This window comes from Drosophila simulans, chromosome 2L (assembly GCF_016746395.2).
Source record: "Drosophila simulans strain w501 chromosome 2L, Prin_Dsim_3.1, whole genome shotgun sequence".
In the NCBI taxonomy this organism is placed as follows: Eukaryota; Metazoa; Arthropoda; class Insecta; order Diptera; family Drosophilidae; genus Drosophila; species Drosophila simulans.
This window is the reverse complement of record NC_052520.2, coordinates 20549159-20576263: the sequence shown is the minus strand read 5'-3', so window position 1 is coordinate 20576263 and position 27105 is coordinate 20549159. Positions and strand designations below refer to the sequence as shown.

The 27105-nt window shown below is 39.6% G+C and overlaps 2 protein-coding genes across 19 annotated transcripts in view; one reads left to right on the top strand and one right to left on the bottom strand.

Moving 5' to 3' along the window:
- Nucleotides 1–27105, top strand: part of LOC6733017 (GTPase-activating protein skywalker) — a 41220-nt gene that overhangs the window by 5830 nt on the left and 8285 nt on the right. For 9 of the 16 annotated variants that reach the window (XM_039298566.2, XM_039298564.2, XM_016178003.3 and 6 more), the window contains 3 exons: nt 9529–10072; nt 26314–26516; nt 26588–26792. In XM_039298566.2, the coding sequence (XP_039154500.1) occupies nt 9922–10072; nt 26314–26516; nt 26588–26792 (559 nt within the window). In that variant the 5' untranslated portion in view covers nt 9529–9921. Of the gene's footprint in view, nt 1–9528; nt 10073–22777; nt 23496–26313; nt 26517–26587; nt 26793–27105 lie in introns of those variants that run through there. The other 7 variants (XM_039298569.2, XM_016178007.3, XM_039298573.2 and 4 more) reach the window with 5 other exon arrangements.
- On the bottom strand, nt 10437–11386 carry LOC6733018. 3 transcript variants are annotated; one of them, XM_016180467.3, is made up of 4 exons: nt 11140–11386; nt 10967–11082; nt 10762–10862; nt 10437–10693 (listed from the first exon to the last, which is right to left on the bottom strand). In XM_016180467.3, exons 1-3 carry the CDS (start codon nt 11294–11296, stop codon nt 10797–10799), a joined length of 339 nt encoding a protein of 112 aa, XP_016025709.1. In that variant the 5' UTR covers nt 11297–11386; the 3' UTR covers nt 10437–10693; nt 10762–10796. The 3 variants fall into 3 exon arrangements, with proteins under 3 accessions (XP_016025709.1, XP_016025707.1, XP_016025708.1); XM_016180465.3 differs by having other exon boundaries at nt 10437–10723; nt 10773–10862; XM_016180466.3 differs by having other exon boundaries at nt 10773–10862; nt 11140–11385.

Here is a 27105-nt window from a genome sequence, read left to right as displayed (position 1 = left end):
CGTTTATTTTATTATACTTATTTGAATAAAGTGAATTACCCGCAGAGCAGACAAAAAAGTAAAGAACTCGAAAAGGTCCCCGCCGCAGGGTTCAGCAATGTGTGTGCTGAACTCCGCCCGCCGACGCTTAATTGAATTGAAAAATGAAAACTGAATCCCAACCGGACCGAACCGAACTGAATGAAAGCAAAACGATTCTCGGAGGAGCCATCCGCGGAATTCAGGTTGTGATTCGACTTGCGCAGAATTCTTCGCCTGCGGTTCGATGTCTCCGCGTTCCTTTCCACTTTGCTTGAATATTTGATGTCTGTTTGTTGTGCTCTGGCTAATTGGAAGCGCCTTCGATCGCCGAGTGATTCAATTATTTGGTTTTTCCCCAGTTGAGCATTTCACCGGCGGGATAATTCAATTTACCTCTGAGTGGGCATGCCCATTGCAGATTTGTTTTAATTAATAATTTGTATTTCGTTTGCCGTGCTCTGAATGCAAATTGCGATGCTTCCGGAAGTGTCAGTCATGGTCACTAATTATTCAGCATCTGATTTGCTTTCCTCTGCCAAATGAACTGAAATCCACACAGTTGATTAGTATATTTTATTTTGCTTTTATGAAGCGAGCAAACAATTAGCTGTTTTTAAATTGTTTAAAATTATCCGCTACAAGATACAGTTTCCTGATTGTTTTGTATGCGCATCTATGTGATGAATGTTGGAAAACCCTTACATCTGGGAAATCTTTTGTATCGTTCAGTTTTATGTTATATGATAGCTTATCTGTGATCTAAAAATTATTAAAGTACAGCAGTTTGGCAAAGATACCCACTCTTTTATACAGAAGACACCGATTTTATGCAAATACCATTATATCGATCTTAGCATTCCGGTGCGAAATCAACCTAATTAACCCGAAATTCGCATGAAAATGTTTACCTTTTAAGTACCTAAAAGGGTTATTATTGGGAAAATATTCCATTACAGAGTTGCAAGTGACGCAAAAGCGCTGCATCGCAAGCTCGGCTTTGATAATTCTGCGTGTCTATGAAATTAGCGAGTCTTCGTCTGCCTACGCATCCATACTCGAAACTCCTTGGATAATTTGGCGAACGTGATCGCACAATAAGAAGGCGGTATTAGGCGGTTAGGAAAGTTAGCAAACCATGATCATTGATCTCGCCCACCCAACCGAACTGAACTGAAATGAAAATGAACTCTGCAGCAAGCAGACTCTTTCCGAAATTGTGTAAATTGTATAAAATGCTAACTCGTGCCTAACCTAAAATGGCATTGTATAATAAGCGATACCGAATTACACAAAATGCACAGGCGCACAGACACTGGCACGCAAGTGGACACGCTATAAATATTTAGAAACAAGCCTCCCATTGTTTACAAAGCCAAACAACGAGCCAAGTGAGCGCTAAAGAGCGTCGATAAAGCGAATCGACTCGAAAAGCACGTGACGCTTTTGGCGGCTAACTCGGATTCGGAATCGAGCGCGAACTGAAACCCGGCTCTCGAATATCTTTGGAGTTCGCTGGAATGCCAAAAACAAGTGTGCGCGCTGAATGCGAGAGGAAAGACAGACACTGAGTCATAAAAATGGCTTTCGTACATTTTGGCAGAAACTCGCGAAAAGTATGCCTTGTATGATGTGGGTACTCCTCTACATATGTATTTTTATATAAGTGAGCAAAAATACATTATGATGCCATGATGATGGCATCGAACCGGTTATCCGCACTTAACAAAAAACACAATATTGGCGAATGCACATCGATGGCGAAGTTGATGTAGGCGTAGCCAGTAGATTTTGTGTCCATAAGGAACATGGAGTTAGACGCACTAGTCCTTGTTTATCCAATCAGAAGATATTCCTCACAGAGTGCATCGTCACCGAGCATCGTAATCCAATGAACCATATGATATCCATCTGTGCATCGAGTAAGGAGTTCGATCTGGACAGGATCTTCCATCCGGGCAATGTCAGCAGTTAGTTTTAGTCAGCGGACCCGAACTGATAGCTCGTGACACAGTGCACATAGTTTTGGATCGCTTATCAATAAGTACCAAATTTCGCAGCTCATTTCTGGCAAAATCAAAATAAATCGGCCGTCGTTTATCAGCGGGTCTCGTACAAGCAAACTGACTTAATGCTTCTCACACAGCGGCTATCTTATCAACAAGAATATAAATATTGTGCGTATTAAACGTATTTTAGCCGTCAACGCGTGTTATAAGTCACAATTGATGTCGCACGCTCAAACATTTAACATAATTATTTTCCGTTTCAATTTTTGTCATGTACTTGGTTAAAAGTCAGCTAAATACGAGGGTATTTCAAGGTTCGGAGGTTCTCATCCCACAATAAACAATTAACACAATCATTCTAAAATGTATCAATATGAAGGGTATTGCTTCTCTGAAATCGAAAACTCTACTTTTTCATTTCATTTAATCTGTGCGAATTTGTTTAATATTATCAAGATACGTTTTGAGAGCTTATATGGCTTATAGATTGCTTAATCTAAGTAAAATTCCACGTAATCTTGTTTCAATGAATTCGTTAAAAATAGCATGGCAATGTTGAACAACAAAATATGCCTATTTACATTACTTAAATTAAAGTTTTAGAAATTTATGGCCATATCTAATTGCTCGCCATATTTACGAAAAAACCCCGGCGTAAAAATTGTTTATTATAACAACTTGAAATTTTCTTTGGGTGTTGCAATACGCCGAGCGTAAACAATAGTGCCTCTCTCATAGCCACCCGTGGTGCCGTGTTTTCCAACCCAAGGGATGTGGACTGGGCGCTAGAATTTATATTACTTTGTTGTATTACAGCGCGATTCTTGGCCAAGTCTGCCGTGGCGCATTCCTCCAGCCATTTGCCATCGTTTCAAGAGCCATTAGGAGCCCCCGAGGCGACATATGTTAATGCCTATTAAGTGGGGCCAGTAATTAGCCATAATTCGAGTGCAACTGCCAGGCGGCTGATGTCTTCATAAAAATTCCGTTGACCGGACACAAAATGTGAGCATTAGCTCGTGATGGCCGCACAGGAAGCGTTTTAGATGCATATTAAGTGTCGAATTTTGTGGCAAATTAGACACAAAATGCCTGCGCAGTGCTATGTAATTTTTGACTATTTTGAATAATCGCCATATGGCGGGGATCAAATGTTTCCAATTTCGGTGTTTATGGATATTTGAGCGGTGTTGGAAAATGTTCCTCGGCCAACGCGTCGTATGAGTAATACCGATTGCCTTTCATGCGCCGTGTTTTACAAACAGAAGAAAAACCCGATGTCCGAATAACAACCTATGGGGAAATCATATGACAGCAGCGATAATGTAAACACTTCTCCGTACATCTCCATATGATTCATGCGATTCCATTTTACTAGTCCCAGAACATTCTGGGCCGAAAAAATGTAAAATTTAAAACAACAATTCCGCCAACGCTGCACTTTGCCTATATTTCTGTAAGCTTTCCATTTTTCTGGGCTGCATTGCAAACGTTTTTTTTTTTCGCTTTTCTGCCAGCCAAGCAAAGAAAACTGGGCAAGCAAATATGTTGAAAATGCGCGCTTACATAACACATTTGATGGAAGTTTTGTGGCCCCTTTTGGGGAGTTGGGTGTTCGGTGCTGGATGGCCAAAGCGGCAGAAAAACTGGGGAACGGAGTGGTGGTGCCACAGCTTTGGGCGGATTCAAGTGGCTCCCGGTTACGAGGCAGCCTTTGTTTGGCGGCTCCAGGGACATTGCTCGTTTGTTGCGAGGTTTGCTTAACTGGTACATGGAAATTCAGCTGGCCTAACTATTACGTGGCACTAAACAAAAATAATAGTATAGAGTGCTCAAAACACGTTGAGAGCTTTCTGTTACTGGGCTAGCATCCAGTTCTGCCCTTAATAACTAACTTAGTTTAAGCACTAACAATGTGAAATAAATTATCGGTAACATAATTATTGAGAAGAAAAAAATTTAATTTAAAGGTATTTAAAATACATAATTTAGGTACATGGCATAAATAATTGTCTATCATATCAATATTTATATAATTGTCACTAAGATGCTTTAAGATTAATGGAAACGGTGCTAGTAATAAATCGGTTTTCGACTAACTTTAATTTCCTTAATTTTTCTTTGATCCTCACTTCCTAATATTTATATTTAACGATTTTATATGTATTCGAATTAATTTGTTTGTTTCTTTCCATCTTTATGCCTAATCTCATCTCCAAAGGCATTTGTTACCCAATACTTTTAGGCCCAGTTTCTAGGGCTTTTAGCCTACTCAACATCTCGCCCGATTTTTGAAGTAACTCTCTCTGCCGTCGTTTTTCTTTTCCGGCCAATTGTGCGCAGTGGCTTTTCCGTGTGTCTAGGCCAAGTCGAGTCAGTTCCAGATGCCGACTCAGATCCAGAGGCCTGGCCAAATGCCCATATATATAAAAAAAAAACGGAGACCAGGGCCCGTTTCACGTGATTTTCTTGCCGTTGTGCTCATGTGCAATGATTATGAAATAAATTGCAGCCGCAGCTACTGTGGCGTTGCTGCAGTTGCACTTTTTTCCTTTGGGGTTCAGTGACCCGTTGGTGAGCTCGATTGTTGTGCTGTTTGTGGCAAGTGCACTGTACATGTTTTCCTTTGCTGCCAAAAAAAGAAGAAAAACAGAAACCGAAACGGCGAAACAGCAGACCCATAAAACCTTGCGTGTGTGGCATTTTCAGCCGTCACGAAGTCTGCCGCCAAAAAGGCAAAAAAAAAAAATAAGAATAATAAAAATATATAAACATTCGGGTATTATGGTAAGATGAAGGGGGGAATGAGGGGTAACGCTGAAATCAGGTCAACCGCTCTGGGCCCTGTTTTAATTGTTCGGGCTGTCTGACAAATTTCAGTTTCGGTTTCAGTGACTGTCCTTGCGGCAAGTTGAAGCTGATTTCCTTGCGAATTCCTCAGCTCTTGGCCCGGTTTTCTCTGCCAGCCGCCTGTGTCCTCTGCTTGCCCTCTGCTCCCCGGATGTCGCCTTGCCACTAAGTAAGCTAAAAGTGATTCGACTGGGGACATAAATGGATTACACTTGGATCAGCAGGGAATAGTGGCGAGTGCCCAAGAAACACAATTGGCACAATTTCACACGTTTCATAGAAACATTAAGTTTTTTAAAATCTTTTGCTTTACTTTTAAAAACCTAGCTTGCATATTGCTAAATCCTAACATGATTATTTTTCCATTAGTTAGCCTTGTTTAATGCATGTCTCCTCCTTGTCATTGTGTCCTAGAAGAGTCTACCAGTTTAGAACAATTCAATGTTTTCTTAAGATTAGATTACAGGGTTCCACTAACCATATTAGGAAGTCTATTTGCAGGTCCTGGTTTTTCCTCTTTCCAAGCCTCGTCGCTCGCTCCTTGCTCTTCCCTCGCATGCGTGTGTTGGTGCTTTCATTCATTGATTTCAGGACCCTCCCTCGGGCTTCTCTCTCCCAAAGTCCATCCTCTCCTCTCCGGTTCCCGCCCCTCGATAAGCTTAGTACACTCCCAGTTCGAGTTGCCACTACGCAATTCCATCTTTGTTGCTACTTTTCGGTCTGCTGCTGCCACTGCTGACGCAAAGTGTCCTGTCACACCCACACAAGAACAAATAAAATAATACACCAACACAAGCACGCGCACACCCACACAATGAGCCTTGCGTTGCCCCACATTTTCTGTACTTTAAGGACTTACTGGGCAGAGCGATGGCATAATTTCCTCCCTTCCCGTTGCGGCTCTCTGCCCCAAATTCCCTTTATTTTATTCCCTCCAAGCCCTGTTTGCCTTTCTGTCTGCTTGGCCCCATTTCCTTCGTATACCCTTCCAGAGTGTATATACATTATTATACATACTGGCATTTAAGATATAATTATACAAGTCTTGCTAGCTATGCTAGCTAGATTATGATTAACGGATCAATATGGAAAGGATCTGGAACAATAGTAATAAAGAGTATATATTAATCGGCATTAACGATTTCGGTCTGTACCCCGTTTTAAGAAAACTGGCACAGTTTTCAAATGGGTTCCGTGAGGTTCTAAAGGGTGGTCAGTGGTGCACCGAAGGACCAGGCCCAAGTCATTGCACTCTCAAGGCAATCGAGGATATTTCGTGTGGAGCACTGACAGCTGCTTGGCCTAGTTTGAAAACGTTTTAGCAAAGCTTCGAAAGGTTCCTTAGGTGCGGCTTAAAAGTACGCCTACCCTCCAACACGCCCCTCTCATAGGGTATGCAAATTCCCCTCAAGTGGGTGTGGGGTTCTTACCTTTACTTGGCTCGCCCTGGGCCCCAGCCAGGTGACCTAGTTATTTTGAAAATGTCACTTATTTGGGTGGTAATTAAATAGAAAATAAATGGCTTCTTGACAGCTCTGACAGACTTGAATGTCATGTGTGCATTCTAAAAATTCGAACATTTTAAATTACTATACCTATTTCCAATCACGAATGCCCATCTTGAACTCGGACCTCGTTTACTTAACATTCGAACCTTTTCTCATTATCTATTCCGTACTCTTGAAGGAGTTTCTATTTCTATTTTTATCAGCTAAGCTCTCGGTAATCTTACAAGGTCGCCAAGCTTATCGAGCAGGGATTACCTTTTGATTTCCTGTTCAGCGAAAAAAACCAAAGAGTTCCGAAGCTTATAACTTCGGTGAACTTTGTCGTAGTGGAAAATTACTGGGAAACCTCAAAAGTTTTTCCTCTTCGCTAACTGACGCAAATTGCACCGAGAATTACGTGACGAGAGTTGTATCGAATCGAATCGAGTCTCGACTTGACCCACCGATTGTTGCACTTGCGTCACTTTAGCCGCCACAAGTCACCCACATAATTGTTGTGGCATTACTTGGGCCTCGTCTCTGGCAATCGACGATTAACCCATTGTGGCCAGTGATTATCTCCGAAATTGCTTAGCACCTGCTTTAGGTGCATGCTAAGGTGAATGCTAGTTGAACTATTTTTGGGCTCCAATTGACTTGATTCGGTTTCGGTTTTATGGCTTATACTTGTCTGGTATTAGCCGTTAATTATGTCAATTACATCAAATATATACATATGTTAGCATGTACAGTGGTTACACATATTGCATGATTGGGAATTCAAAAATAAATTCAATGCCTTTAGGTTCATTTTGATAGTTATGATTCATGAAGTAGAGTACAGAATACAAATAAATGCGAAAATGAATCATGAATGGAATGACAAATCATCATGATTGATTCAAACGTTGTTTAATCGATGGGTTTATAAATATTTCAGTTTGCTCTTATAACGACTCTTTGTCCTAAAATCGTATTTTATTTTAGAGGTTGTTGTCTAGGTAATTAGGATATATATTTTGGCATATGTAACCTCAGCATTTTCGTACTATTTTTTGTCGATTTTCCAGCTCCTGGCTGACATCTCGCGACACCGACATGACGGCGTGTCGCCTCATTAGCATAAACGTTTTAATTAGCTGCTGGTTGCCGGGAGCGTTAATCGATTCGGTGCCGAAACATTTGTGTTTCTCGAGGCTTAGCTGAGTTTGGCTAAGCTAGGCATTGTACACTGTCCAATTGAATTCAATTGAGTGGCGGGCCGCTTGATTTCATTAGCGCAAATTGGGTGCATTATAACATTTAGATAACGTTCTCGAGTCCGGAGGCAGCGGGCAGCAAGCAAACAAGCAGCTCAACTGCAGTGCAAATTATTGTTAATAACTCTATATGTCTGTCCATGTGATACCTGCCGCTATTTGTGTTCAATCGTGTTGCTTTGCTTTGCTGACGACGTAACCCGAGGCACCTTGAAAATACTAGACGTAGCATAATATTGACATACATATGAAAATTGCACATTACCACTCAAAACGAAGCGAATCGAGTCAACTTGAGTCGAGTTGACTGGAGTGGTATTAAATGGAACTGTGCGAACAATTTTCGAGGCTTAAGTGCCTCGATATTTGTTTTGGAGAGGGCGGAGCTCCCAACTGAAGTCTGAACTGAAGTGAAGTGGAAATGATTCAAGACTTTCCGTTACTTGTTTACTTAGCCAGTCGGTAATATGGAAAAGTCGAGGCTCCCTGTGCTGCCAGTTGCCAGTTCATTGTAAAACAAACGGGGGGCTTATTAGTGGGAAGTGTAATCACTTGAAGATGGAGAATGAAATACAGATGAGCAATATCCAGGATCATCCTCACTGAAGTCCCTCTTTCATACTCACCAAAACAGTATTGTTATTGATTAGGTGTTATCATAGGCAAAAGGCCATCTCTGCTTCACTCCATGTCATTCTAACGCACCTCAGACGAACCTCTTATCATCTGAGTTCTCTTCGAAGCTGCCATAGATACAACTTGTTTCGGCGACAAATCCGCTTGACGGCACCTGTTTGCCCGCCTGCTCCGGCTCTGCTGGCCAGGTAAAGAGTCCGACACCTTATATCGGACAGCCAATCAAGCAAACGCAGCGATCTATCAGACCTGTCTGTCTCTCTATATTTCTATCCGATGTCGGACCCTCCTAGTCCCCCAAAAGGCCCCCCCTCCCAAAATGACAGGCTAAATCATTAAGAGTGTCAAAGGAAAATGGAAAATAAAAAGCTCAAGAGGCGGTTCGCCGTTGCTTGGCTTTCGATACGTGTTCGGAATTCCTTTAGAAATTTGCAATTGAATTTAAGTTTTTCGTTTGCTTTGACGCTGATTTGGCTTGCGAATTGTGACGAAAACAGAACGAAATATGCGTGCAAAGTTGGCAAAATGGGGGGACAAACACTTAAGATAAATAGCCCGTCTTTAGTTCCCCAAAAACATGATGATGAGTTAAGTGGAAAATTGAAAAAAAAAAAGGATTTCAGTATTGATTATACGCAGCGTGTGCCGAAGATTATTCAAACAATCGTAATTGTTGCTTATTGTAAAAAGCCATAAAAGTTTGTTCTTTGAACAAATAATATTAATATCATTAGGTTGGATTTTTGTATGGTATTTTTTAATTTCTTATAAATTTATTTGATAATTCAGTTATTTAAAATAAATAAATGTCTGTTTTTTTTGTATTTAGATTTAAGTACATTTTTGTTTATGGCCGAGTGAAATATTTGCGCTGGATATTGTTGTTTTTTCTAATTTCTGTTGGACTTAATTAGATATCAAACCGGCTGCTGTTGTCGGTAGAGTCACCCTCAGCAGCGAAAACGTCTTATATATGCGTGTGATTTTATATATATTAAAAATCTGGCCAGTTTGCTTTTTATAGCCGGCTCGCAATTAATGAGCGGGCCAAGTATTTTATGAGCCAATGGCGCCTTTGGCATTATCTACTGTACAGTTTGGATGGGTCATGTCATTGAACTAATTTCGATTTTGAGTCGAAGGAATTGATTCCATATGCTTTTGCTATCTTGTCGATTAACCGTGAAGGATCCTAAGCTGTCTGTTTCGGGCATTTCAAAATGTGTACGAAAATAAATAACAAGCGTCCCCACTTCTATCTCATTGCAGACTCGAAAACGCCGACAATTGCGATTTGATTCACACACAGCTATGCTTTTGCAGTACTCGTGCTAAAACGTTTACTATAATGAATTCCGCGCGGCACCATCGTATTGGAGTATTTCTGTCTCCATAACTTGGCCACCGTTTACACAAAATTAAAACATAAATATAATAGTAGTATTATATTTAGCCCGACTACAAGCCCAAACAAGACCCGCAAATCGATTGCCACACCGCGGACAGCAAAGCACTGCGAGGTAAAAAGCCATCTAGTCAAACAGAGACAACGAAGGAGAGCCGCCAACTGCCTGGAGGGAGGAACGGATCCGAGTGGACGCCAACCCGAATCAAAACTTGACAGAGGACCCGGATCCAGAGACCGCAAACCTGGCTAAGAAGATGCCATACCATCGAGGCGGCGATGCCTCTTCCCAGGCCGACAAGCTGAGCGGCATCGTGGAGGAGAGCGATCTGTACGAAGGGTTCGCCCCGCATGTCGAGACGTCCGAGATCAAAACCCTCGACTTCTACAATTTACCAAAGCAAACGGGTGAGTACTAGGGAAATTTACAAATTGTTTTAAAGTATTTATCGGGAGATTTCGTCGGGCCTAGCATACGGTTTCTTGAGATAATATTAAAGGGTACGAGTTGGCCAAGCAAAAAAATTATGGTAAATGTCAATATGGTACCGGTATATGAAAATACCATTTTTTGGTTTTCCAAACATATAAACTGTTAAATTAGTATTCTATATATTACAATTAATATAGTACAATTAAAAACAAGTCTTTCTTGATTATCAAGTATTCGTTACACAGATATTAAAAAAAAAACTAAGGAAACATATCCATATTAATTATAGGTCCATGAAAAGTAGTCCAATGCAAATATCTTCGAAATTAAACAGTGAAATAAAACCCGCTTAATTTATTATTTACTAATCAAATTGCAAACTGCGGATCTATTACATGCATGATTGTGGGAATTGATAGCGCATTTAGCATCATCTTGAATGCCGCAAAATTCTTGTTTAAAGGATTTTCACTGTGCTCCCAGCATGGATTTTATAAAGTTTGTCCGTTTAACAAAATTGGTCTTAAAGGACTTGATGGGCGGTTCGCGCATACGGCCGCCTCCTCCACATTGTCGACTCTATAAAGATCAAAATACTAGGAAGCGGGGAAGCGGGTCCATTACACCTGGTTTGGTCATTTAATGATACAAGATTATACTTTACAAGTAACTTACTCGGGCGGATTTCCCGTAGCTCGCTTAATCAGGTTGATATAGGTGAGAGACCCATTGCTGTTGCCTCCCAACTTTTTGTCGATGACAGATCTGCAAAATAACAATAGATTTTTACTCTTGCTAATGAAGTTGAACTGCGCAAGGATAAGGATTCATTTTGCGGACGGAGGAGACAGCTAAAGTATAAAACCCACCTTGGGATACTGATTAACGGACACGAAGACCTTTTGGGTAATCTTCTTCGGCTTTTGGTTGTACACGTCTAACTCCTTGCCGGGAATACGACCAGTGCCGTAGACACGGTCCACAGCTGCAATGTGGGATTAGTACCATTAAAATACCCTGTAAAGGGCCGAATTGATTTTACCCTCGGCGATTAGCAGTGCGCAAAGTGGAAACTCCGCGGACAATCGCTGGCGCTCCTCGTACAAATCGGCTAGAAACTTTTGGGCCACCTCGTTCAGACGCGGCTGGTGGTCGTGGGTAGGTGGATGTTTCAAAGGTAACCCGCTTGCGGTTCCCATTTTTATGATAACAATCCTTACTAAAAAATCACAATTAAAATTGATGTAGACTGAAAAACGCCTTGTATATCAGTGAACTAAAATGGTGGCAGACCTGCCAACCGTTTGAAGTTTTGAGGCTGTCAACTTTTCCAGTGCTATAGTGATTGTTTAAATTTTAGGTTTCCCATTATGTACAAAAAGCTGCACACCACGTGGGTCTCTAGTACACTTAAGCTACTTACCCATCAGATTAAAAACAAGAGAGAATGCTATTGTCGAGTTTTTTCAGTTTCTTCCAAAACGAAAAATTTCAATATTTTTTGAAATATCGGTAGAAATTGGAAACAAGATAATAAAATGAAAATGCCTCCCACACGTAAACAAGAAAATCAGGTGATTGAGAAAACATGTTTCGCTGAGGGCACAATTTTAATTTATGCGTTTCGCGAAAGAGTATTTGTTTGCCTTTTACTTTGCCTCGCACGAATACTTTAATCAATAAACAGGCCGAAACCATGGAGTAAGAACAGCAAGTAAAAGCACCAAATTAATGGTAGGTTCATGAAAAAATCAAATGCAAGTGTATCAACTAAAAGATACCCCTTTATACATTTTCACAGGGGGGTGCCCAAGAATATTTTGGCATATTAATTAAAATGGGCAAGTAAAAGAAATACAATTTTTTTTTAAATGAAAACATTTTTCAAAAGTTTGGGCGGTGCAGTTTAGAATGATTTGTTCTTGGTGGGCGTGGCAACACATCGTAAATAGAAATCAGTATAGGAATTGTAGTGCAATCAGTTTTTAAGAATTGACATACAATTTTTACTTCGGGGACATTTTGCTATTCTGAACATTTCCAAGCTTTTTTTTTTTGTGAATTAGTCAGATAACTAAATGCGACTTGTGGTTGAAATAAATCGTTCGTCATGTGGCCAAATGGGAAAATCGATTTATTTCTATAGGGCACAAAAAATGCATTTCAGATTTCGCAAAATAATTTGTTTACGCTTCTCTGTGTATAGTATAGTAAGATGTCTAGCGTATTCGTTTTCTTTGATATAATGCAATTTCGATTCCAAAGGAAATCGCGCAATGCAATCCATCGAGAAGCAATAGTGCATCTCCCTTCCCTCGTCGTTCGACATTGGCCTTGATTTTGATTTACGAAATAATGAGTCTTGTGCACAGCGGCACAATGTGCATACATATTGAGCCCATTTATATGTGCCAAAATATACGCGTTATGTATTTATCGGATGAATATACGGTTTCAATACTCTATCTATATTCCATTTATAAGCACCGAATATTCGATTAACATAATGAACCCGAAAGTATAGAATAATATAGTATTGCTCGTGCTGTGGAAAAACCAAACAAATAAAACCATTCACGTTTTACGGCTCTTGGCCAGTTGCCAATTAAATTGTTTAAAAATAAATGCAACTTTTTCATCACTCTCGTGCTTGTTTCGTTTTCTTCGATTGCTTATTTTCTCAATGATTTTTTAATAATTCTTGTTTTGCTGTGCTGCTGATCATGCGACTTAAGATTTTGAAAAGATTAAATTTATGATCGGCATTAGATTTACTTTGATATTAACAATCAAATATATTCAAATTCCTTTAAATGTGATATAAATATAAACGAAATTAAAAATTTGGGAAAATCCATTATTAAATGCATATAATTTTAAGCATATTTTCTGTGTCATACTGGCCACGTGCCATCTCATTTTCAAAAACACATACTGCACAGCAGCAAATAAATAATAAGAGCATCCGAAAATACGAATCTTTATAGCTTAGATTTAAAATTTATTTCTTGTTAGCAATAACAACATATTTGCTTACGCAAGCAAATGGTAGCCGAATATTTTCGCAATTTTTTCATGCCGTTGACGTCGAAAACGATTTTGTTTTGCTATTTAATGCCAAATTATGTATTGAAACGAGGGGAAATAAATTTCCATTCAAGAGGATTTTTTTATGATCCATTTGTGCGATTGGAAAATGTTTTGCCAACAACAACAAATTGAGGAATTTCATATATTTTGAAAATTTCCACTGCTCAGCCGATGTTCTGTATACATATGTATGTATGTAATATGATTTTTCAATACCCTTATAATGCCGCACATTCCCACCTTATAGCACGTGCCTCTTGGGGAAATGTGCGAAAAGTGTGCCCCATATAATGAATCTCGAAAATTGGGTAACTGACCAAAACTGGTTTACGCAAACTAGTATCGTTTATTTTGGTTTATTTATGTTTTGTTTCGTTTCGGTTTTTGTTTTGGTTCTGCATTTATTTTTAGTCATCTTAAGTTTAATTTGCTTTCAAGAGAATGTTTTGGTTTTTGATGGGGTTGCAATTTGCAAATCTCTTATATAAGTCACTCACTCGCATATTTTAAAGTCAGAGAATTTAATTTTCTTGCTGTTTTGCTTGCTTTGTTTTGTCTATGCATTTTGGAAACAACTCATTGGGGTTTTTCTGTGTTCTTGACATTTCTTTTTGACCGCTATGACCGCTGCCTCTGAAATAAAAAGTAAAGTAAAATAAAAAAGTCGTAGGTGTTGAAATTCTAAAGTTTGGCAATGTTGTGATATCATTGTGATATTCCTTGTCATTTTTTATCACATATGAGTTTTATACTCTTGCTTGAGGGTGTGATTATTTAGCTCACCCACACAAAAAAAAAAAAAGAATGAATTTTCGAGAATTTTTATATTGCTTTTTTTTTGTTGTGAGTTGTGCTTTATTTCTCACGCTATATTTTCAAGCCAATAAATAGCATTTCAAGAAAGAGATAGATTTTCTGTTAGAAGTAACATTTCCTGAGGGCAAGTTATATTGTATTTATATATATTTTTTATAGCTGCCATAAGAAAGTCGAAAAACCTATAACCTATAAATTTGATTAAAATCGATCCAATTCATGTAGTTGTCAAAGGAACTGTCGGAAAATTATTTGAAATAGAATAGACAAGAAGTCAAAATAGCAATATTCAATTTTAGCTGTAATGTATAACTATATTTAGTTAGCTAGCTAAGGTTTCTAGTTTTAAATCATGTTGGTACAGAGATCAACATCCCAAAAAAACGCTTTACTTACTCGCGCCCACTTGTCATTTGTCTTTTGATCTTGGGAGGCATAAAACAATCATCATCATGGATTTGAAAGGCGGAGGAGCCGAGCGAAAGGGCGGCGGATTTATTAATTAATGGCACTGTTTGTTTTTGTTTGTATCTGCGCCACCATCACGATGCTTTGCGTGTCGGATGATCGTGGATGCTTTTCTCTGGCGGCTCTGCTGACTTCTCGATTCAAATTGGGAGCGGAAGGAATATGGTTATAATGCCAAAATACCAAAGCCCAAAATATAATTTGATTAGTAACATTGGGCAATGTTTGATTTTATTTGAAGCGAGCGAGCATATGTTAAAAGTTCTATAAACAGATCATATTTGCCTTTTTGTTTTCCCGTTCTTGCTTCCGAGATATGGAACTAAAGTGATAAACATTCCCGCTGGCTGATTGATTTTAGCCATTTAGCTTCTAGCCTCACAATCAATCGATAAATTCCGCTGATGCGATTGTTTTAATTGAATTTCCTTTCCTAACCTTTTCTCTCTTATGTTGCCTTTTCTTCCGCTCTTTTGAACTCTCTGTCAACAGCGGCGCCTCTAATTAGATGAAAGTACACAGTGTGCACAGATAATGGATATGCGTGCAGTTGTATGTACATACATACATATCTTCCTAGGTGTTTGAGGTCACTAAGCACAGTAAAAGCTTTTTGTTAGCAATATTTCCGATGCTTTTGTTTACGTGCTCTTTGGTTTTCGAATATAACACATAAAGATAGAAGCTATGGAATGTATCCTAGGGATATCACTTCACTTGAGGGATGCTACGAGTTCTGATCTCGTTCGTCTAGAACATGTAAAGAATTGCAAGATTCTATCGAAGATTCTATATACATACCACCAGAATGACATGTACCAAAAACTCCAGCAAATTTCACATACGAAAATATCACAATTAAAAAATTTCCCAATTCCAGAGCGTAGGAGAGGGTATTTAAAGAAACTCAACAAAGTGAAATAAAAAGAACAGAAAATTCTTAAAATATAGTTACACAAAAGCCAAAGAGATATGCCGGGCGGATAAAGCTCAATCGCTCTCTTTTCGATTTTCTCGCTTCTTTGTTGCCACACTGCGATAACATTATTTGTTTTTCTAGTTGTTTAGATAACAGAGTGAATTGTTGGGGCAGCACCAGGCTGTTATTCTCTTTTCCCAGTGCAAAAATCATTTGCTTTTGCATCGTAAAACTTTATATTTATTTTCCATCCGGTGCTCTTTCCTCCGTATATTTATTTTTCATTTTCTTTGAGTGCGTACAAGCGCATAAGTGGCGTCATTGTGTGCGTGAATAAAAATGAGTTGCCGAGTAGCCGGGAGCTGTATTTTAATGAGTTGCCCCAAAGTATGCTGCAAAGTTTTTCACTGCTGTGAAGGTGTTACACTTGTTGCGGGACACGACTGTTGGCTAACAGTAATGGCATCTTCGATTCGTTCGTCTAACCCTTTTTGTCATGTGTTTAGAAAAAGCGTTTTAATAGATGGAATAATAATAATAGTTACATTATGTATTTGCATAAAGAATAGAAAGAATTATAATTATTTTTGCAAAACTTGCTGGCGAGCAACTAGTTGAAGAATGATTTCCGCCGCGATTTCTTCAATTTCCTCAAAGCCGTCTAATGCTTTTACCCTTGGCATCGCAGGTGTCGCGGTCCATTGTCTCCGTTTCCATCTCACTTGTCTGCAAATGCGACACTTTTGATTCACACGTTGATGGGTTTACCGGATCGGCAATTCAATGACCACAGATCTGAGATCACATGATGGCGTTTAATGAAATGCCAACAAAGTTGCCTTACACAAAACACGTTATAGCTATTAAAATTACGTTCGCCGATTTCCCAACAAATAGTTTACTCTTACAACTATTGATTCAAATGCTCAGTTTATGGCTCACTGAATTGCTGATGTGGGTGTGTATAATGGGTGGATAGCTTTCCAGAATATTTTACCGGTCCCGGAATATGGGAAGCCCTTTTTGTGGAGACGCGCCCCTTTGAAGTATTTTCCCGAAGTTGAACGAACTTCTGAGAGCGAAAAACCACAAGAAGCACTGTTTGATATTTTCTGGGGAGCTTTTAATTAGACAGCTTTTTGTTTTCATTCGATGGGCCAAAAGCTTTGATAGCAACTGTGTGTCCCCGATGCATCGATCACCTGTCTTTCGGCCTCTCTCCCATTTTCTCTGGCGAATCGGGAGAGAGAGTGAGCGGGACCGCTGGCGACTTCTCAACTCTAATCTCAGTATAATTCCAACCCTCGGGCCCGGTGGTTGTCTGTCTTTGTCCCCCGCTCGATCCGCCGACCGATCGGTTGAGTGTAGTTTATATGCCCAAAAGTTGTCAACTGTCAAATCACGAAAGAGAAGGAGAAGAGCCACATACCCGAGTCGAAATCGAAAAGAAAATCGAGAAAACAAATTGGAATACTTTTCGAAACGAGTCGCGTGTCAACGTAAATACTTTATATGTTTGCAAAGTGCGTGTGTCAATAAACAAATGGGTGAATAGGTGCACTGAAAGAAAATGTATGTCTTCACGCTATGCATGGGTTTTTAATCTGAAATTTAAACAATTTCGAAACATTGTTGGTCCTTATAAACATGTTACTCATTTTGCATACTTAGAAGATTGTATATTTTTTGTCGGTGCACCTGCGGCAGCCTCAAATCGCAATCGGAATGCACATTTAAAGCAAAATCGACTTTTAAATCACGGCTCGTTAATTATCACGCCTAGCTGCCAAACCAAAAACTAAACATACAAAAAACATTTCAAGTCGAGAAAATACAACGAATCATTATAATATATACACCATTGGTCTTATGTGTACAATGTACATAGTCTCGTGCGTTGCGTTCGGTTGTTCAATGGTCAGTCACTCGATCAGTCAGTCAATGCTATATGGTTAATGGCTGCGTTACGCATACGCCATGTGTGCACTATACACTAGTGCGCAAAGAGGAGTTAAACTATGAGGTTTTCGGTGTAAATTAAAGTAGTTCACGGATCATATATGTTCTAAAAATATACATTGCAAAATCATAATGATTTTAAGTTAGATTTGTATCCAGAATGGGATTAAATTATTATTTTTTAGATAAACTTTTCAGTGTAAATTTGATTATTTTTTGTATATGGTTGTAGAAATGAATAAAGCGGCCATACGAGAATAAATAATGTAAACAGCACAGTTTGTTTACATTGATTTTCTAGAGCAAACCGTTGTTGCAACAATCAAAACTGAATGAATTGTAGGGGTTTTCTGCTCGCCGTTTTAATTGAATGCAAAATTATGCCCATAATAAAAGAAACGTGCTGTGTTTAATAAAACACACGGCGGGCATAATAAAGTATCGAATATAAAAAGCGACCCCACTCAACGGAATGTATTATTCAAAAATCAATTCAATAAAGTGCATATGAGTGGGTAAAGGCTCAAACCAGTTTCCTGCCCAGCTGAAAACTCATCTCGAGAGGAAACAAGAAGTGGGAACAAAAACGTTCTGTGCCAGGCTCAAAAGGCGCCTATCATCGGGCGCAGTTAACACGGCAATAACTTAATTAATTTCCCATATCGGCGGGACACGATCCAGGCTCGTGGTTCGCATCGAATCGCATCGCTTCACGCCAACGCGGAACACCCCCAACCGCCCACTTAGGCCCGGTATTATACGATCCCTGGCGAATGGCAATTGATGCCCATTGGCGATGCCTCCCCCAAAAACGCCGAGATCGATCCCAAAGGTCGCCCATCATGTGCCTCGTCCCTCGAAAATCAGAATTATGGCTGGTGCTAATTGACAAATAGCTAGCTCACGACCGATCGATCGGTCCAAGATATTTATAGCGCGTGCTAAACAGTCTGAACAATCTGGTAGAGGCGATGCTCGTTGACTTCGTTGTCCCGATCCCTTGAATTAATTGATATGAATAATTTGCTGAGGGAGCCAACTGATTTGGACAAATACATACATCACACACTCATGTGTCTGTGGGTGTTCGTCGGTGGAAAAGGCTGAACGTTGTTTGAGTATCGCATTTGGGGTACATCGAAGTTTGTACAGATAATTTTGGGGAAATGAGTAAATCGATAAGTATTACGAACCGCAATTTGCAAGTCTCCATATAATTTGCATCTTAATATCCAGGAATAAATAAATTCTTTTATCGTATATTTTAATTTTTAATTATTACTAATTTATATTTGTGTTTATGCGTAAAGCTGAATCTTTATTGCGCACTCTTACAAATTGGTATTTGCATTGAAATAAAATAAACCAAATGACTTTATATTATCGATGGCATGAGTCATGGCTGGGGGTACGTTCCTCATAATTATTAGATTGTTTCCTATCTTTCACTTAGTCATCTTTCTGCCATGGTACGCCACTTTTCGCCGTTTCCGAAGGTCTTTCCTCAGGTGGCTTCCCACTTCCACTGCTCGTTTATGTTTTAGTAGGCCCCCAATCTTGTTTCGCCCAGCGCCGCTTGTTGTGCGATGCAATTAAGCCGAAAACGCTGACAATTTGGAAGGGAAACGCGACACAGGAGGGCACTCGGCAGCAATAACAGCATTAATCTGCAGTTTGCCAAACTGAAAAACGTTGTCAAATTAAATTTAGCTGCAGCCGGCAATTGTTTTTCCCAGCGAGCTCAGTTCAGTTGGCAAGCGATGCGGTGCCAATGTCGTCAGAGGGGAAAATGTAATAAATTGCACTTGCAATTTGCAATTTGCATGCCCAGAATGTGTTTTTGTTGCCGCTAACCTTTCGCTGTGGCCCCTTCAACGCGGATATTCCTTCTTGATTCTGCTTAAGTCTATTGTTTGTTTCCCATTGCTAAAAATTGAACATTAGATCATGTCACAATTATTTTAGACCTTTGGTTAGTCGATGTCAAGCTGAAGATTTCGCTCAAGATAAAGAGTGTGTGTGGTTTTCGTTTTAACAATTCGATCACACTTTAATCTCCAGAATTATTAATTTATGTGAATTAAATTTTGAGGCAGAATGTCGCGATAATCATATAAGTGGAAACTCACGAAGTTCCCAATAAACTACGTCAATTACTATTGAATAGAATCAATTAATTGAGTAATTAACTAGTCCCGCCCCGCTGCATAAATTTCATTTATATATTTACGATTCTTCGATCGCTGCAAACGGAGTGATCATAAAGATAGCGATGCAAACTTATCTGCAATTACTTTACGGCCACTTCAGTAATACCAATTAAAGGCTATTTAGGCTCAGAAAGCGTATTTTGGTAGACTTTTTATGGGACCCTTGATTTCAACACACTTTTACCCTGTTTAATCTACAACTAAAGATGAATAAGTGCGCAAATTGGGTTTCTTTTTTCACCCCACGTAGGAGTGGCAATATGGCACTCACAACAGATTGCTCATGGGACATCATTTATAGATCTATGTACAGCTGTGTTCAAAAAAATAGCAGTGCTTGGGACCTGCGAGTTTAAGTTAAAAAATTCCTATGATTTACAATTTTAATGGTCAAATTTTTTTTTAAATATCGTTAGGTATTTAATTTCAAACAATTTAGCAAATGTTTCACTTTTATTTCTTTGATAGTTTCGAAAATATAGATTAAAACAACAGAAATTCAGGTGTTCACTAAAATAGCAGTGCTATGAAAAAATAGTACAAAAAATCAACTTGACTTAGAACGAACTTAGTTTTTCTTTTTAATGTGTTAATTAGGGCCTAATACTTGGTTGGATAGCCTTTGTTAGCCAGCACAGCCTTACACCCACGCGACATGGAGTCCACCAGGTCCTGGCAACGTTTGGGGGGTATTTTTGACCATGCATCCTGCACAACTTGCCAAATCTGAGCCTTAGACGTCGGGAATTTCTTCGACACATATTGTTTAATGTCCCCCCACAGGTTTTCAATCGGGTTTAAATCGGAAGATGATGCTGGCCACGGCATTACATCTATTCTATTTTGGGTGAACCTATTCTTAGCCGATTTGCTTCTGCGTTTCGTATCATTATCCTATTAGAATGTCTATTTTAAGGGCATATTATATTCAGAAAATGATAGTAAGACATCACTAAGTATATTTACATATGCGTTTTGGTCTATAATACCATAAATCATATGTGATGGACTCATACCATTGTAAAAAAAACAAGCCCATACCAGGATTTTAGGTCCACCATGATTGAAAGTCATCAGTGGGTGTTTTGAGTGGTACTCCGTGTTTGGAGGTCATCAGATATACTGTAGTGAACCAGTTCCACCAAATAGCACTATTTTTGACCCATCAATCCAAAGGATATTATGCCATTTGGAGACTGGCCAGATTAGGTAGGTTTTAGGGAAGCTTAACCTTGCCTTAATATGCCTAGGGCTAAGTAGGGGATCCTTTTGTGGACTCCTCTCACTTAAATTTTGATTCAGTAGTCATCTCTGAATAGTAACGAAGCTTATTCCCAAGTTCAGCTCGAACTTTATGTCCACAAAGGATGCAAAAGGATAGACTTTGCTGTAACGAACTATGCGCCGATCCTCTATATCTGTGGTTTTAAGTATGGTACCACGGTTTTCGGGCTTCCATTCATATTTAATGGCATTGGATACCATTTTGGCAGAACATTCAAGGGTTTTTTGAATGTCCTTATATGTTTTTCCTTGCTTTCTAAGCTTAAAAATTAACATTCTTTTCTCCTGGGAGCAGTGTTGTCCTCTACCCACTAAAATAAAATTTTTAAAATTTTTTTTTAATTTATTGCCCTTTAAAATATACGAATTAACTTAACCAAACTCACTTTTTAAAAAATATTTATCATTTCGAGACTTTACAATGGACAAAACCAGAGACTGCTATTTTTATGAACAGCCTAAAAGTGGTGAATTTGCTCAAGAATGTAAATAAAAAAAGGATAACATGAAAAACTGACGCGATTTTCTTTTTTTCTATATCTATACATTCCATTTTACAAAAATAAGTGGAAAAAAAAGTGGATTCCAAAAAGGGACATGGAGAAATACATTTGTGTTTCTTTGCTTCCATCGCACTGCTATTTTTTTGAACACAGCTGTATATCTGTTCTTTAGGTGATATGGGGCACTTTCGTGTCGTCAAAATTCTTGGCAATCCCTCCCCCATAAATAAACGAAATATTCTACAAAAACCCGATACAGCCAAAGGTAATTGCCGTCAGGCTCGTATCATTTTGGGTTTTTCTGTGTATACTTTTTAAATTTTGCTTAATTAATCATTTGCCGTATGAGAGTGTCAAGAAAAACCATTTTCCCAGTGGCCAATGGCCACGCGCTGTTTATTTTCTCATTTTATTTATACATTTCTGGTATAAACAAACGGCTGACTTGGTCTTATTTAATTTGGCCTGACAAAACATGTGAAAAATCAATTTGTGAATACGCTAAAAAAAGATGAGCGGATGGTGTGAAAGAAACTAAATGTGTATTGAAATGCGTTCAAGCAAGAGGGGCATCACGTGAGTGTTAGAAAATTATATTTTGTAGCTAGTCTTTTCTGTGAGTGCTGAAAATCCGGTCTGTGGGTCGTTAGAATAATGTAAATTATCGTAATTGGAGTTATGAACTGGGAAAAGTGGAAATTAACAGCTAATTGTTAGATGTTTTTCTAAATATAACTCCTTACGATTCTTTATCTTTTGCACTTCATTATTCGATAAGGTTAAATTTAAAGTGCTATGTAAATCATTTTGGTTTAAAGTTGGTCAATTTTTCCTCCAAACCTGATTTGCTCATAGCTACGTGGAAGTTATATAGAATTTCCCCAATAAATATTTAGACCAGAAGTATTTTTCCTCCCTCTTTTCTTATGTTTTCACAATGTGCTGCTGAGACTTGTTCCGAAACGCAGAAAATTACACTTTCTGAGGTTTCGCCATAAATTTTATTTTGTGGTATGGAATTTTCCTTGGCAAACGCTCATAAATCCACATTACGTATATGCAGGAATGCCCGAGATTCTCTTCTCGCCTGGCATTTTCCAAGCTCTTTTGCGCCATGCTTACGAAATTTCCCACAAAAGCTATTTATAAAGGTATTTTCACTAGATTTGGGTGTTTGCTCTACCCCCTCCTTCGCTTCGAGAGCGGGAGAGCAACAGAAAACAGCTGTTTGCTCTGTGGCGCCCGATAGTGAAAAGCATAAACAAACGAAAATAGGAAAGGAAAACAGAAATAAATCACAAAACAGAATAGCAAGAGCAGGAGACCCGCGAAAAGCTCTGCATCAAAGCTTGCACGCGCCAGGTTTTCGATCGCTCTCGTTTCATTTATTCTTCATTGGGGAGCTTTCATTGAGAAGGCTCGCGAATGAAACCGGCCTGTCCGCCGGAAAATATCTGAGAAGCCCGGCCGCATCCGAACGCTCCGCACGTAAGCCCGTCAGAGAACTCGCCGTGCTCCGATATTCTTGGCCGCGATCCAATCCCCGCTAGCATCGCCCGGATGCGTAATGATTTCTTTCAACCGCCGTGGAAGTATTTACATTACATTTCGATACAGCCAGAGCCCGCAGAAGATGTGATCTGAAAAATTGAATGTTGAATGTGCTGCAAATTAAATTCAAGCGCTGCCGGCGTCGCTGCTCGGGCGACAGCTAATTGCAGATCGCAATAAATTAAAACAATAAAAGGCAGCAGTGAACAGGGTGTACGGGCATAAAATACGAAAACACAGAAATTAAGCAACACAAAAGAGAGACTGAAATCTACATAAACGATGTCGTTCTCGGTGCCAAAAAAGCGAGTGAACAAACAAAAATTAAAATAAAGCAACAAAATAACAATAAAATTAAGGCGACCCCGTCGAATCGAAAGAAACACAAACACAAATTGACGAAAGGAGCGATTCGAGAACACAGTGTGAAAAATGGTTGGCAAAGTCTTGGGCATCAAAGACTTGGAGCAGTTCAGTAGCCGGCGCAGCAGCGTCTACGTCGATCCCGAGTGCGACAAGTTCTTCGAGCTGCCGCTCTTCATCGCGGCCAGCTCGAACGACATCACCACCAAATGCCAGTGCTTCCAGTTCAGTCCAGGTAATGAAACCCACGGGCAAACACGAGACCAAACCAGACTCAAAAACACCTAGTATAAAAAACTAATGTTTGTAGTTCCAGCTCTTGAATCAGGGTAAAATGTGTTAATTTAAACTCTTCAAAACCCCAAATAGATTCATGTTAAGCGTAGATGCTTTGATTTACCAGCTTCTTGACAAAATGAATGCATTAGACCTGTGGCTTTAGAGATTCGGGAATGAATGAGTACACCATCGTTTTTCCTTTTTTCAACACGACAATTAACCTTGAATTAATTGATCCAAGGAATGGTACACATATAATTATTAGTCTCCACTTGACCCGTTTTTTCATAAACATTGTATTTATCTAAACTGTTCTTCTGTAGTTACAACCTTGCATGAAAAATTCTTTGATGCTTCAAAAATAAATGTTTATTATTACCCACAGGTCTCTACAAAATAATACTTAAATCGATATATTTAGTAGAGAAGTATAATTCAGGCGTAAGAAGAGCAAGAAAACAAAAAAATAAAACAGATCAGCTGCGCGAATAAATCTTTTTTAATTTCCAAAATTCCCAGCTGTTGTGGAAGACAATGAATGATATTTTCGTGTGTGTATCCATTATCATACTAATAGCGATAAAGCTTCGGCGTTGAAGCAAATGGTATCCGCTACATTGCTGATTTAATTGCACTGCGTTTTGTGCTCCTAATCAGATTGCACACTTTCAATGGCGTTTAGCGTATTTAAACTATGCGAGTTAATCGCTGGGGCTTTGACTTGGATAGTTGTGTTATAAGTATGATCGTAAACTGACATAATATCCAATTATGAGGAATGTTTTGAGGGGTTTGTTTCGCTGTCGCAAACAAATGAAATTGATTGCGATGATAGGAAAACTACTGCATCTGTTGTAAGTGGAATGTGCAGTATATATGGTGACGATATGCATCGCAGTGTTTCCATATTGGTTGCTCGAAAAATGCAAATGGATCCGCGAGATGCCGTAGATGGGGATTAATTACCCCCACAAGCGACACAGCGACTGAGCGAAGCTCCACTCAATTATACCAGTTTTTATTTTTATTGCGTTTGCTGAATGAAAACACACTCACCCCGTATCTTATCGCTTTGGAGCAATTTGATAGTTCTCCCCGATCTTTTATTGGCCTAATGCTAAACGATTTTTATTCAAGCGATATCCGAAACCATTTTCAAATCGCGGGAAAACGAGCTGGCAAATAAATCAGTGGGTTCTGCAGCTCAGTATCTGATTTGCTGCCCGATACTGATATGGCTCTGCCCGGCGCTATTTCCCTGGCTTTCCACCTTATCAGCTATCGGCGATAAGAGGGGCATGCAAAAATCGATCAGCTGTCGCCGCCTGTAATGAGACATGTCCGCAGTGCAATCAATTACCCCCACACCGATAGCTAATCAATAAGTGGCATTGAGGTGGCCGCAGATACGGATGGAGCAGGGTGGGGGTCTCGGCGTTGTCCTACATACGCAGTTGACCAGCTGACCGAGGTGATAGTACATCTACGGCTGTCACCCAATTGACACATCTGCTTGAGAAGTCCGGGGAGTAAGGGGTTTCAACGCAGCACGGAGGGTTCCGAAAAAGGCCCTAATCCCATGACACCTAATTAGAAATAATTGTCTAATTTAACGAGCCGTTGATTTACCTTAAGAACAATAGATTTAATGAATTCGAATAAAAGCAGCACTTAATTAAATACTATTAGTTACACTTATAATGCACTCGCCTTTTTGCTAGTTAATTCCAGGCTTTCATTTCAAATGAGGTAAAACATGGAAGAGATGCCATTGGTTGCGTAGCAAACATTATTGCTTGGAATTTTAACATGCTTAAAATATTTAAAGGTGCTTAGCTGATATCGGCATTTGTTTCTGGGAATGTTACCAAAAACAGAAACAGTTAAGTGACCATTTCTGAAGAATTCATAAAGTTTACTTCATGTACGTCAATGGTACTTAATGTGGGAAAATTTGCCTACAGCACCTTTCTGAAAACTAGCCAACGCCAAAGGCTAATGAAATTGTGGGGAAGTGTTCATCAAGTAAATGAACATTTTTTGCTTATCAGATGCACTTTCTCAAGTATTTTATTTTGACCACTCGGGGCATGAGTAATGTCGCAACCCTACACATGAAATTTAACTACTTATCGGCGGTTCACAAGTGTTTTTTATCTTGAGCTCCGTTGGTCAAAAGCGCCTCGCGACTTTGATGATAGTGGAAAAGGTTCCTTGGACTGCCAGTTGAAAGGCTCTAGAGCGGTGATAACCTCAAGAACCTCCATTATTAGCCATAACAAAAACAATCGTGTCATATGATTGAAGTGTATCAAGTGCCAGAAATAGCCAAAACGGCAGCCTCGACCACTTGAGGTCTTCGTGTTTGTGTTGTTTGGTCGCGTAGTTTAAATAGTCGAAGGATTAGTGAGAGTTAATGACCTAACCTAAGAGGGATTAGCTTGAACACTAATCAAGTAAGCACTGCATACTTACGCCTCCAATTAAACTGTACTTATCAGCTGTAAGGATTAAACGTTTAGAGATTGAATGATAGCATATAATGGAATCAGAGTAGGTGATTAAGATAAGATTTATAGGGGAATATATATGTATATTTTGGAGAACATCGTAAGCCCACGCTATCTTCGCCTAAAATGTAATACGTATACATTTGGGAACCTATTTCTGTTCATAGCCGACGTGAATCTATTAATATTCACCACTTGTAGCCCACTACTCCCACGGAGGACCTTTAATATTATCTAATCGGTGTCCCCTATCTCTGTTTACAGGCAAGGAGCCGGCACTGCGCTCCTACACGGAAATCCAACAGCTGCTGCAGCAGGGCAAGAAGCGCGACGTGAAGAACATACTCAGGGAGAACTCGTGGCCCATCAACTCCCCGATCCGAGCCCAGCTATGGCCGATGTTGTGTGGCCAGCACCAGACCAAACAGCAAATGCTAGACGGCTTCTACTGGGAGATGGTTCACCAGGTGGGATCCATAGACCAAGATTGCCCCCTATTGTACCGTACTTAACTAATGTGTGTTTACCTACAATTCAGGTCTTTGGCACCACGGAGCTGTCGGAGAAGCCGATCATGCTGCCCGCCTTTGTGGATGCCACCCACTGTTTGCCCTACCACTTGACCAGCACGGGACGCGCCGTGGCCGATCGCATCGTGAATGTCCTGGGCTACGACTGCCCCGATATTACCTACAGTCCAGTATTGTATCCCATTACATCGATACTTTTGCATTTCATGTCGGGTGAGTTATCGGAGTGCCAGCACTCCAGCACAACACAACATTCCACACCTCTCCATCCGCAGCACACGTGAATGTCAATATTTGATCGAGTCATTTTTATCGCCTCTACAAGGCACACAAAAATAAGTGGCACAATTGTAAGGCTCTACGCTCCAGGCCCCTCGGTTAGCTCCCTATATATATATATAGGTATAGGTATATCTTTATATATATGAGGTATATATGTATACGGGGGTTCTCGGCGCGTATCGCAGCTGGTTGCAAATTGATGTATCGTGATTTTCTACCTAATTGATTTGGCCAACACGCAATG